This window comes from Diorhabda carinulata, chromosome 2 (genome assembly GCF_026250575.1).
Source record: "Diorhabda carinulata isolate Delta chromosome 2, icDioCari1.1, whole genome shotgun sequence".
In the NCBI taxonomy this organism is placed as follows: Eukaryota; Metazoa; Arthropoda; class Insecta; order Coleoptera; family Chrysomelidae; genus Diorhabda; species Diorhabda carinulata.
Window position 1 is genome coordinate 22,127,728 of NC_079461.1, and position 12,236 is coordinate 22,139,963.

At 35.1% G+C, this 12,236-nt stretch overlaps 1 protein-coding gene across 13 annotated transcripts in view; it reads left to right on the top strand.

Annotated features, from left to right (window-relative positions):
- The window catches only part of LOC130904129 (FH1/FH2 domain-containing protein 3), a 67,770-nt gene that overhangs the window by 50,600 nt on the left and 4,934 nt on the right, over window positions 1-12,236 (top strand). For 6 of the 13 annotated variants that reach the window (XM_057816705.1, XM_057816704.1, XM_057816709.1 and 3 more), the window contains 5 exons: window positions 2,495-2,553; window positions 4,911-5,807; window positions 7,508-7,648; window positions 7,730-8,589; window positions 10,774-11,370. In XM_057816705.1, the coding sequence (XP_057672688.1) occupies window positions 2,495-2,553; window positions 4,911-5,807; window positions 7,508-7,648; window positions 7,730-8,589; window positions 10,774-11,370 (2,554 nt within the window). The remainder of the gene's footprint in view (window positions 1-2,494; window positions 2,554-4,910; window positions 5,808-7,507; window positions 7,649-7,729; window positions 8,590-10,773; window positions 11,371-12,236) is intronic. The other 7 variants (XM_057816706.1, XM_057816707.1, XM_057816712.1 and 4 more) reach the window with 2 other exon arrangements.

Here is a 12,236-nt window from a genome sequence, read left to right on the forward strand (position 1 = left end):
GATCTAAGACGATGATGATCAATTTTTTCCATGATTATAAATTCTTTATTGATACTTTAAATTCCGTACAAAATACGAGGATTATTAATAAAAGAGCTGCTGAAGCTAGGAACGCTTTTAGATGGGATTTGGCGACGTTCATCATTGTCTTGGTAGCCGTGGAAGATTGAAACTTCCATTAGTAATGCAGAACTGGATAGGATGCTGTCTTACAGCCCAGATTTATCCCCCGGTGATTACCATCTCTTTCCAGTATTAGAGAAACTCTTGGAAGGAATGTTTTCCACAACCGAAGTCTAAGTTTTCCAAACATGTACTATTCAATACCAATAAACGTGTTTTTCGTTGTGAAAATTCGTTTAGAACCTCGTACTATCTATTTATTGGTTGATTTGAGTATTAATAAAAGTAAATATGGCATTGATAGATCCTGAAAAACCCTTTGACTGGCTCAAATATATACCCTTCTCTAAATTTAATTCTGTAGCGAATATGAACGACGAATCTTCAGATCTTGATAAACACGAAGATGTAAATAAACTTCGATACTATAAGGAATCATCCCACAATCTTCTATCCCAATGGTTGCACGAATTAGAGACGAGATCGTCTCTATTTTGGTTACGATATTTAGGCGGCGACGAAGATGAAGATAAGCGTGCGAATTCACTGGGTTCAACTTGTAGTAGTTTTAGTGATACCGATGCTGATATAGTCGAAGAAAACGATGAGGATTTTTATAGTGACGTGTTCGCTTTGCAACCGTGTAGAAGCATCGCGCATCGTGAACCTGATTTATTAGTTGCTCTATCGGAAAATTGCACTCTGGGCCCCGTGTGCTATTTTTGCAGGTGAGACGAAATCCTCTTAAATGACATGACCTCTAATAGTGTGTAGTCTTTGTCATATTTTCATTGGTTTTATCGACGAGAGTTAATGCATGGAAAGAGCGTGCAGAACATGTTCGTGTATCCCAGATGAATAAAACCCAACAATTAATGTATTATTAAATATTGAGGCTTTCTTCGACTTTGTATATAGTATTAAAGCATAAAGTTCAAGGTTTTTTATGGAGGAAAATATGTAGCCTTGTTAGGATTTATTATTTGAAAAAAAAAAATAGCTGCTAGCAACATAACTAAGTACCTATAAGAACTCGACGTTTCAATGTTCCCATTTTGAAATCATGAGAACTGCTTTGTTATCATAAATATTAATTTCTCTTGTTATTGTTTCATTTTATAAACGGAATTACTTCAATTTTTTCTATTTCTATTATATTTCAAACATAAATCGATAAATTTATTATCGATTATTTTTTTTTTCTAAATAATATTTAGGTTACAAAAATTAGATATGGTTCATTACAAATTTCGTTTTTGTTCAAGGTCAATTTCGTGTGTTTTTATGTCACGATTATTTGTTTCAAAATTTTTTTGATCTTTTGTTCTACTTTTGTTTATATTATCAACAGGCGTGAGCTATGGACATGAAATTCCCAATGAATCTATGGTATAAGTGAGAAATCGATTCATCTTTTGCTTTTTTTTTGTTTCCCCTGTAACACACTTCAAATATTGCATCTGAAAAACTGTTTTATGATTTCAAAACCAAACCAATATAAAAACCACTAAAACAGTACAAGTTAAAACATCTAAAATATCTTTATCTTTATCTATACGACAGAAAGACACATCGTAAGCTTCTATTTTCATCAGATATATGTCTTCCGAAGAACCAAAAGAAGGTATCTAACGCTCTGGGAATAAACTAAAGACAACAACGATTCTTCGTAGCAAAATAAACCTTTAAGGAATTGCTTTCCAAAGGATAAAACGTTTTGCTTTGTTCTGGAACGAAATAAATACATTCTTGAATTAAAAATCGACAAATGGTTGCAAAAACTATATATTATAATGGATATAATTCAACAGACCAGATCTAAAATTGCGGGAAAGAAAAACTCAGCTTATATTTATTCTGGTTTCTTTTGAACAAAAATCAATTCTTTTTGCATAACAACATAGCAACATCACGATAAAACCAGTACAACTATTGACACGGCGATGGATCAAAGCACTCGAGCTTCAACAGCAAATCCTCTGAACACAAATAGTAACAAAATCTATATTTAGACATTTGGAATTGAAACTGGATCTCTCCAAATGCAATTGATCGCTTTAAAAAGTGAAGCTTTGTGAAGGTGAAAATATACAGAGTAGAAAATCAAATTAGAAGAGTTAGAGATCCAGAAATCATGGAATAGTCTTCCAAATTGTTGCAGTGAGGTGAAGAAGTTGTCATTAGGATTGCTAAGTATCTTCGTATCGATATATTCGTGCGAGCAAGCGTTTGAAACTTGAAACAAGTTATGAACAAAACATTTTGTAGATCTTTAAAAACTTGTTGTACTAAAGGGATTAGAGCTCGAATTATCAACTTATAATATGGAAATTTTGTTGTTTCAATACCCAATTAACTATTTTTGTTTCAGTAAAAAGAATTCGATAGTTCTTAGGACGCAGCTGTCTGTCAGAGTTCACACAATTATTGGTGAGTATTTTTTGAAATTTCAATAATTTTCAACAACTGTCTGCTAACATTTAATTATTAGAACGGTAAGAAGTATTAATTTATAATTTTTTCTGTATGTTTACCTGAGATTCTACCATGTATCAAAGATGAATAACCAAAAATATAACGTTCACGAAATCATTGAATGATGCTGAATGGTTTTGAAACTTTATCCACTTATAATTCAAAAACGAAGGCTTGTAAAACAAAAATTACATCGTGTCGATACAGATCATCAAAAATTTAGCAAACGACTTTGTAGAAACACCTCTAATCTCGATCAAATTTCAAAAAAAATTAGATCACGAAGCGAAAGTTTCGGATTTGTTAAAGAAAACTAATTATTGGAAATGACCGGAAACTACAATTGATGGTCACGACGTTTTGTATTTCGATGGGAAATTCATTTTTATGATCGTTTAACTATCCCATTAAATTTGAATGGCTTTATAACTTATTCAAATCGTATCTTAAAATCGATTTAACAATAATTGATTATGTCTTTATGACTTATCTTAATTGTTGAAGAAATCCTCTTTCAAAGGGCTTTACATTTTAGTGTTTAACGTTTCCAGCAGACAACGCCTATTTTGAAGAGAAAAAGGGCAACTAGAACCTTCTAACGTCATTAGGCTATCTGCAAGACTTAGAATCGCGTTCGTGTTAAGCTGGGCACCCCAAAGATGACGTTGCCTCCTCTTTCATGTACCAGCTGCAATCTAGGTCTTCTATAATGCCCATAGTGTGGAGAAAGAGAGCAAAAAGTGTCCGTAGCTCATAGACGCTTTGGCTTGAACAGTTTAACATCATTAGGTAATCTGTGAGGCTTGCCTAAGTGTTAGAATCGCGTTCATGTGAAGCTGGACACTCCAAAGATGACGTTGCCTCCTCTTTCATGTACCAGCTGCATTGTAGGTCTTCTATAATACCCATAGTATCGAGAAAGAGAGCAAAAAGTGTCCGTACCTCATAGACACTATGGCTTGAACAGTTTAACATCATTAGGCAAGCTGTGAGGCTTGCCTAAGCATTGGAAACGCATTCGTGTGAAGCTGGACACTCCAACGATGACGTTGCCTCCTCTTTCATGTATCAACTGCACTCTGGTTGTTCTATAATTCTCCACGTATCTCGTTCATGTGAATCTGGGAACTCACAGATTACGTGGTTCCCTTTTTCCAGGTACCTGCGGTACTTTATGCTCTTCATAATGCCCATAGTGTGGAGCAAGAAGACAACTTAAAATGTTTAGAGTTCATAGATGCTGCGGCTTGAACCAGTGGAATTTCGCGTCTATTTAAGAGAAGCAATTGCTTAGTAAGAGCCAAAACGATTATCTGTAGCTGGTATTATGCAAGGTGTTTCATTAAATCTCTTAGATCCTGTCTTCCAAACAAACCGTTGATAAACTTTAACTACACTATGGATGGGTTCTTGTATTAATTTCTTACACCCCAGCATACAATTTCGAAGGTCATAGCTCGATGGAAAATCTGCTGTTTCCATCACAGCAAATACGTAAGCTTAGAAGACGGTTCCATGTTTTCCGAGCGAGGAAGTTTCGTTTATTTTAAGGTGCCCTTCGTAAAAACCTACTCCGGTCAAGCCAGCTAATCTGGATTCATCTGTGTATATCCAGAATATTAGCTGATCCGGTCTGCAGTTTTTTAAGGATGTTCAGGTGGTATGCCTTTATTTATAGACATACATATATAGTTGTTCTATGACATTATTTCATTTAAAATCTACATGAATGAATAGTTTTGGGCGTGGAAAGGGATAAACGATAGTTTTGATTTGCGATTGAGGCTAAAGTCTTTTTATCGGCCATAATATGATAGGAAGTTTGGACTAGCAGAATGCTCCAGAAAGTTATATATATAGGGAAAGGATCTGATTAACTTCAACCAATTGAAAGTTATGATAGGAACTTTAGATTTGATAAGATCCAGGAGATCGAATACCCTAGGAGATTAAAACATATTTCAAGAGCCACCAAGTTAGGAATCACAAGACAAGGATGCTGTATGGCAGTGAATGTTGGATCTTGATTATGTAATAAACATATGGAAGTGAAAGGTTTTTCTGTTGGAAAGGTTATGTAACCTCAAAGGCTGAAGATAGTTGGACAAAATCGTGGTTAAAGGAAGAAAAACGATGTAGAGAAGACTTAAAAAGAATAGGAATAGAGAATTGGTGTAAAGCATCCTGGAACTAGTAAATACATGAAGGGATGCCTATAAGACTTGTTGAGCTTATAATTTTTACTTTTTTGTCAAATATTCTATTGGCGCGAGTATAAATCGAATCGCCAATTGAGTGTTTTTTCTTTTTAGAAAAACTGCTGACGTCTGAAGGGCGCGAACTCCGAAGAGCTCTGTTTTCGTTAAAACAAATTTTCCAAGAGGATAAAGATCTCGTACACGAATTCGTACAAAACGACGGGTTATCATGTTTGATAAAAGTAGGTTCGGAAGCGGATCAGAATTACCAGAATTATATATTGAGAGCTTTAGGTCAAGTTATGCTTTACGTTGACGGAATGAACGGCGTTATGGAACACAACCAAACCATCCAATGGCTCTACAGTCTCATATCTTCTAAATTCCGATTGGTAGTTAAAACAGCGCTGAAACTCCTGCTCGTATTCGTCGAATATACAGAATCGAATTGTATGTTATTGATAAAAGCTATACGTTCAGTTGATTATTCGCAAGGTGTTTTTCCCTATCACAATATAATGAAATTGTTGAAAGATTTCGAATCTGCCGATACGGAACTTTTGATCTACGCCATGACGCTTATAAACAAAATCCTCGGTGGAGTCCCCGATCAAGATACTTATTACGATCAAAGCGACGCGCTCGAAGAACAAGATTTGGAATCTGTGATTCAGAGATACATGTCGAAACCAGGTACAGATTTAGATCTGTTGCAACAGTTTCAAATTTACGAAGCGGTACTGCAATACGAAGACGGCGACGAAACCACCACACCGATCAGACATTTAGACGAGAGCTTAAGAAAAACGATAAGGAATAGAAAATCGGTTGTAGAATCGGCGGAAAGGAGAAAAAGTAGAAGACATTCCACGGGAAATACACCAGGAATGATTAGGAATAATTTGATACTTCAAACTAATAGGGAAGATGAAGATGACGAATCGTCGAGTTCCCAGAGCTCTGGGATAAACAATACGCAACTCAATGGTAGCTATAAGGATAATAATAAAGGTAAGGATCATTTTTATTATTTTAACTTTTTTGTTTTTGTGTTTGTACATAAAATAATAGTTTTTTACCTGAAATTATAGAGGGGGGATTAGAAAGGTGATTCATCATCATCTATCAGCCATCTTCCATCCACTGCTGGATATAGGCCTCCTCTAGTTTAAACCATCTATCTCTATCTTGAGCTGTATGTATCCAATTTCCTACAATTTTCTTTACATCGTCACTCCATCTTGTTGGCGGCCTGCCTCTACTTCTCTTATCCATTCTTGGGCTCCACTCCAATATTCTTTTCGTCCTTCTATTATCCGTTGATAGGTGATTACGAGTATTATAATCATCGTTTTTGTCTAAAATATCTCTATATGGCATTTTGGACATCATTATTGAACATCGAAGATTTGTACTCTGGATCCAATTGTTCAAAAAAAATTTACACGTAAAGTTTGTCCAGGTTTCATCACTTTATTCTCCACCAAAGATCCAAAGTGCCTTTTGGGGATGTTAATCCGGTTTCACAGTACTTCGTGGTTATTTAGTTAAAGAGAGCTACTGCCTTTTGCGTCTTGGATCAATTTTTAATCTCCAATTATCAAAAAACTGTTCTGTAAAGTGCTTTTAAAGCAATACGTTGCTTGCAAAAGACTTTGTATTTTCCCAATCGATTATGGGTGTTCCAAACACACGTTTTGTTTATTTTTCTGCAATAGCTCTTTGATGGTGGATCAAGACTTTCTCGATGGTCTCGAGAGGATTTGTTTCAAGTTCTGCAATTAGCACGAAACCTTTGAGAATATCAAAAAGCATAAAAAATGAACATTGGAAAGGGTTAATAATCAATGGACGAAGAGTAAATAGAGTAGGTGAAGAAGACAATGAAGATGGAAAAGATCAGAAAAATAAAAGCTCAAAACCAATAAAAAAATAGTTAAAAGATGTTTAAACTGGTACGGACTCGTAAAGAAAAGGAAACAAAAAGATATAGGAAAGGAAAATCCAGGAAAACTAAGATTCTACAAGTAGCACAGAAAGGAGGAAAAAGGGGAAAGCAATACACACCAATTGAATGAAAAAAATCGATAAAAGGAGAATGAAAACTAATACCCCAAAATTCTGAATCTCGAAAAGGCGTAAAAGAAAAGAAGAAGTGAACAGTGATTGCTAGAAAAAAAATGAAGAATAAGTTGGAATGGTGACGAAGAAAAACTAGTTGGATTCTTTGGGATTTTTCCAGGTGGAGGTTTCCTTTCATGGGGCATTGTATATCTATCTACCAACCATCGAGGATTAAAATAATTTGGAGGAATGGAGGATAAACAGCAAAAGAAAATAGTTCGACGAATTCAACTTGAGTGGGCTATAGAAAAATCGCGATTCCATACACCCACAAGGGTAGGAAGAGGATTAAATGAGTAAAAATTGAAAAAAAAATGTTTTTGGCACGCTTTCGAAATATACAATAAGCTGATGACTGATAATAAAATATCGATGAGCTCAGAAACTTAAATTTTGGGTTCCCTAATAATAATAATAAAAAAAATGTCTTTTCATATTAAAGTTTTTGTAATTTGGTAGATTCGAGATAAATACGAATTATTCTAACATTGTGTGTGTTGATTTCCACTATTTTTAAATTAAGGCGTTTTTTTGCTTGTTTGAACCAATGTAAATAACTGCTGCATAAAAAGTTTTGCTTTGCTTAGCTTACGAAGCTGGCGTGACCCCAGCTTTAAAACGTCGCCGAGAAAGAGCCGAAAGACAAAGAAGTTTCATGAAAGAACAAGAATCGACGGGATTCTTCAGGAATTGTCTTTTACACGAAGGAAAAAACGAAAACGAAAACGGTAGGTGCCGGCTTATCAGCAAATTTTCTTCCCAAATACAACAACAATAAATCTTCTATTGAATCCACGTATTATTTTCAGGAAATTACCAATTTCAACAACGCATATCCAACGGGACTTCTATAATGCGTAATTCGAGTAGGAAAGATTTAACACCTTTAATGAACGCCGTTAATAAATTAGATTCCGATGAAAAACAACCGTGGATTTATTCCGTGATCCAAAATCAAGAAAAATTAGACGAAATCGAAAACGGAAACGACAACGAACGAAACGTCTTACTCCAATTGAAACGCGAAAACACGGTCAAAGATATAACGCAAAAATTAGCGAATCAAAACATACTCAACAGTCCTTCGGAAGAAAAAATAAACAGGATCGGAGATATGTCGGGATTGATATCGAAGGCTAAGGAAGGTCTGGCGAAAAGTAAATCGAAAATTGAAATAATCAAGAGTCCGACTAACGAAAATCTCGCTAAAACCGAAGCGAAAAAATCAGAAAACGAACTTCGTTGGGAGGAATTAACGGCGAGCCTCAACAGATCGTTAAATTTATGCGATATGGATTTCACCGATCTGGGTAGCGACGACGAAGTGGATATATTAGCCCCGGTTACTGTATCCAACGGAATACCCCCACCGCCCCCTCCTCTTAAAGATATATGCACCGCACCGCCTCCACCTCCTAGGGTAGCGCCACTGGCACCGGCCCCGCCGACGTTCAATCTCCAAAGGACTTGTAAAACGGCCGAAACGAAAATACCCATCAAGAAAAATAAGAAAACCGTCAAATTGTTTTGGAAAGAAGTCAGGGATGATCCGATTACGCATTTGAAATTGAAAACCGGTTTCATATGGGATGAACTGTCGCCGGTTAATGTGGATACTCAAAAACTGGAACACCTTTTCGAGTCTAGGGCGAAGGATCTTATCACTAAAGTGAGCTATTTTCATTATTTTTACTATTTCTAATTACTCTAATCAAAATAAAATATTAGTAATAATGAATCACACTGTATATAATGATTTAACTCTAATTTTTACTTTTTGCATTTTTTTGTTAATAAATCGTGTTGACTTTAGGTTACTTTTAAATGAAAATTAAGTTGTTGAAAAAATTAAAAATATTAACGTTTACAAATTTTTTTTGGTGGATACGAAATAGATCGAAACGTCAAACGTTCAAACTAAAAAAAACTATTATTGTAAATGATTTAGTTTTGTTCGCAACTAGTGCAAAATGCGAAATTTTTCTGTGAGTATTTCAAAAAAATTGAGAAAGAAAGAAAAACAGGTTTTTATATATATTTTTTCTTTTTCTTTGGTGATCTTCGCTACGCATGTGCGGGTTTTAGGAGGTGAGTGTTTTTTTCCATATCTTGGTGATGGACCCCTCTCTATTTTTATCCATATTCCACCCTCAATATTTCTAGAAAAATCCTACTTTCAAAATTAGTTAAGCTTATTTATTAAATTTGAATCAACACACTGTATATCATCGCTTTGTTTGGTACATCGAATATTTCATGATTCTTACCCGGCTCGAAGGACCAAACAACGTAACTGTGTAGTTAGTTATACAGCGTGTTCTATACGAATATCACCAACGGTTTTAAAACTTACGCATTATATACAAAGCATGAAAATATGGCTGCTATATTTTCCCCCATTTTCTTTTTCTCTTCTTCTTTTTACGTGAAAGCATGTATATTATAACCGGAGATAAAATATGATTTAATATTTGTCCCAACTTTTCTTAATAACTTTCTATAAACCTCTAAATTTGACTCTAAATTGGAATAAGTAGTTATTGCATGAAATACGAGGTATGATTGAAAAAATACGATCAATTAGCAACGAATACTGTCCTTGGTTAGCAGTGAATTCACCTCAATGTTTAATCCACGGCTCTAAGCATTTATGAATGAAAAATATCCAAAGTTCTGTCTTGTCTTTGTTTTTAATGACAATAATTTCTTTCGCGGTTTGGACTTTGCGAATCTGGTTAGGTATATTTTCAGTTTAGGAAATAATCCAGTATCTCCAGATAAAATTCCTCTTAGAACCAGTTTTGATTATTCTAAGCCTTCCGGAATCGTAAAAATCCATTACCATGACCCTGTACTTTGTTGTTTATTGACAGATCAAAATTTCCTTAGGAATTCTCAATTTTGGTTTTAAATTCGTAGTAATAGACAAATTTTGACATTTCCTCGGTACTTCGCTTCAAAACATGAAGCTATGAAGTCTTCTAATATGAATAAATGCAGAATTAATGATTGCCACTTGACAATTCATTCATCGTATTTTTTAAATCACATCTAGTATACATTTCAAGCCAAAAACACAACATTAAAATCCCTACAATACCGTTAACCCTAATATTTATTAACTAGAAAAAATAAACAACATCGAGCGAAAAAAAAAACGACTCAGGCGACACCCCTGCAATCGCAAGTCACTGGCAAAAAAACTGAACACAAAATGCCCAGAATCAGCTAGAACTTCCATCAAAAACACGGTTCCGGAAGAAAAAGTTGAAAATTTCGTTAATTGTCACCAGAAACGCGAGTGGTTGGACAATCAGAAGAAGACTTAAGGCAGTTAATCTTGAGTCAAAAAGGCCAGCTACTAATCTCAAAACAAGCAACACGTCTAATTTTCCTGAGAACACGTTAATTGGAATGACGAACTTCTCAGATTAAAGCAGACGTGTCTACAGAAGATCTGAAAAAGCTTCGCGCAGTTTTACATAAAAGAAAACGTTGCTTTTGGGTTTTTTTATTGTTTAAAGGTCCTTTTCGTTCGTTATTTTTAATTCACCAATCAATAACAATATAAACCCCTCACATTATAAAACTAATCGTAAGATTAAAAGCTGAAACCCACTAGCAACACGCCACGCTACACCACGCCACGTATCGAATATGTGTGTATATGTCGTATGAGAATTTTGCATCGTGCTACGTGTGGCGGTTGATTGTGTACGCAAAGAAATGAATGAAATCGTTACGTGGCGTGGCGTGTTGCTACAAATTTTTTGCTAGAGACTTTTGACCGGGATTGTGCGCCTTGAGTCGTTTTTTTTGCTCGCGAGTGTATTTATATGAAAAAATTCTGTAGAAACAACAAGAAATGAACAAAAACAAAGAAATAATCGTACTGGATCCGAAACGTTCGAACGCTATAAACATCGGCATGACGAAACTCCCGCCGCCTCGTTCGATAAAAACCGCCATATTAAAAATGGACGCGACGATCATGAACCGCGAAGGCATCGAAAAACTCCTCACGATGTTACCGACAGAAGAAGAACGAACCAAAATCCAAGAAGCTCAAGCCGCTAATCCGGAAATTCCTCTAGGTAGCGCCGAACAATTTCTGCTTACGCTCGCCTCCATTTCCGAATTACCGGCCAGATTGAAACTTTGGGCTTTCAAATTAGATTTCGAAAATTCCGAAAGGGAAATCGCCGAACCTCTGATGGATCTCAAACAGGGTTTCGAAGTATTGAAGGTGAATAAAACGTTCAGGGGGATATTGAGCACACTATTATCCGTCGGGAATTTCTTGAACGGGAACGAAGTGAAGGGATTTCAGATCGAGTACCTCGCCAAAGTACCTGAAGTTAAGGATACAGTTCATAAACATTCTCTGCTGCATCATCTTTGTCATATCGTTATGGAGAAATTTCCGGACGCCACTGATTTGTATTCGGAGGTAAGTTTTATTTTTTTTAGTGTATATTCGTGTTACGAGCTCGCCTACTGACGTAGACTGTGAAGCCGGTACTGTTCTAGTAAATAGAAACTAGATTTTGGCGGATGCGGAATTTCTCGCAAGGATCTTTTATATTCGGCGGCGATTTCTTTTTATAATTTATGTACAGGATGTATTATGAACTTTTTAGTCCAGGCTACAAAGGTTTTTACCTAAAATTTCGACAGTATGTAGTGAATACATTAAAAAGTGAAATCTACCCTACGCCGATGTGTATTTTTGCCTTAGGGGTGAATTCTACCCCTACTAGGGGGTGAAAATTTTTATGTAATAACCGCGCAAAGTCATAGAAGACCAATTTTTAAGCAAAAAATGCAATTAGGATTTTTTTCGGAAAATCAATAATTTTCTAGTTATGCGCAATTGAAAAATTTTTCTTGAAAAAAATCAATTTTTTATGAATAACTCAAATACTTTCGATTTTATCAGAAAAAGTATGATAAACAAAATTGAAGCTTATAAAAACACAAAGAGATTGATTTTTTTAAATTTGCTTTAGGCATAATGCAAACCCAGTTATGATTTATTGAAGATTGAATATTTTTATCAAATGAAAATTTTTCAAAATTCAACGTCGATTAACGGAAAAAAATCAACTTTTCGAGATAATCGCATATAATCTTTTTCAATTTACTTTTAAAAAGCTTTAAAATGAGAGATACTAGAACTATCTAGCAGAAAAACTAAGAAAGTTATGGCCGAAATTAAATCGATTTATATTTTTTTGTAGAAAAAAATCTCAATTTCACCCTTAGCAATAGTACCCAAATTGCAATAAAAATTTAACCCAGTGATTATTTCCTTTA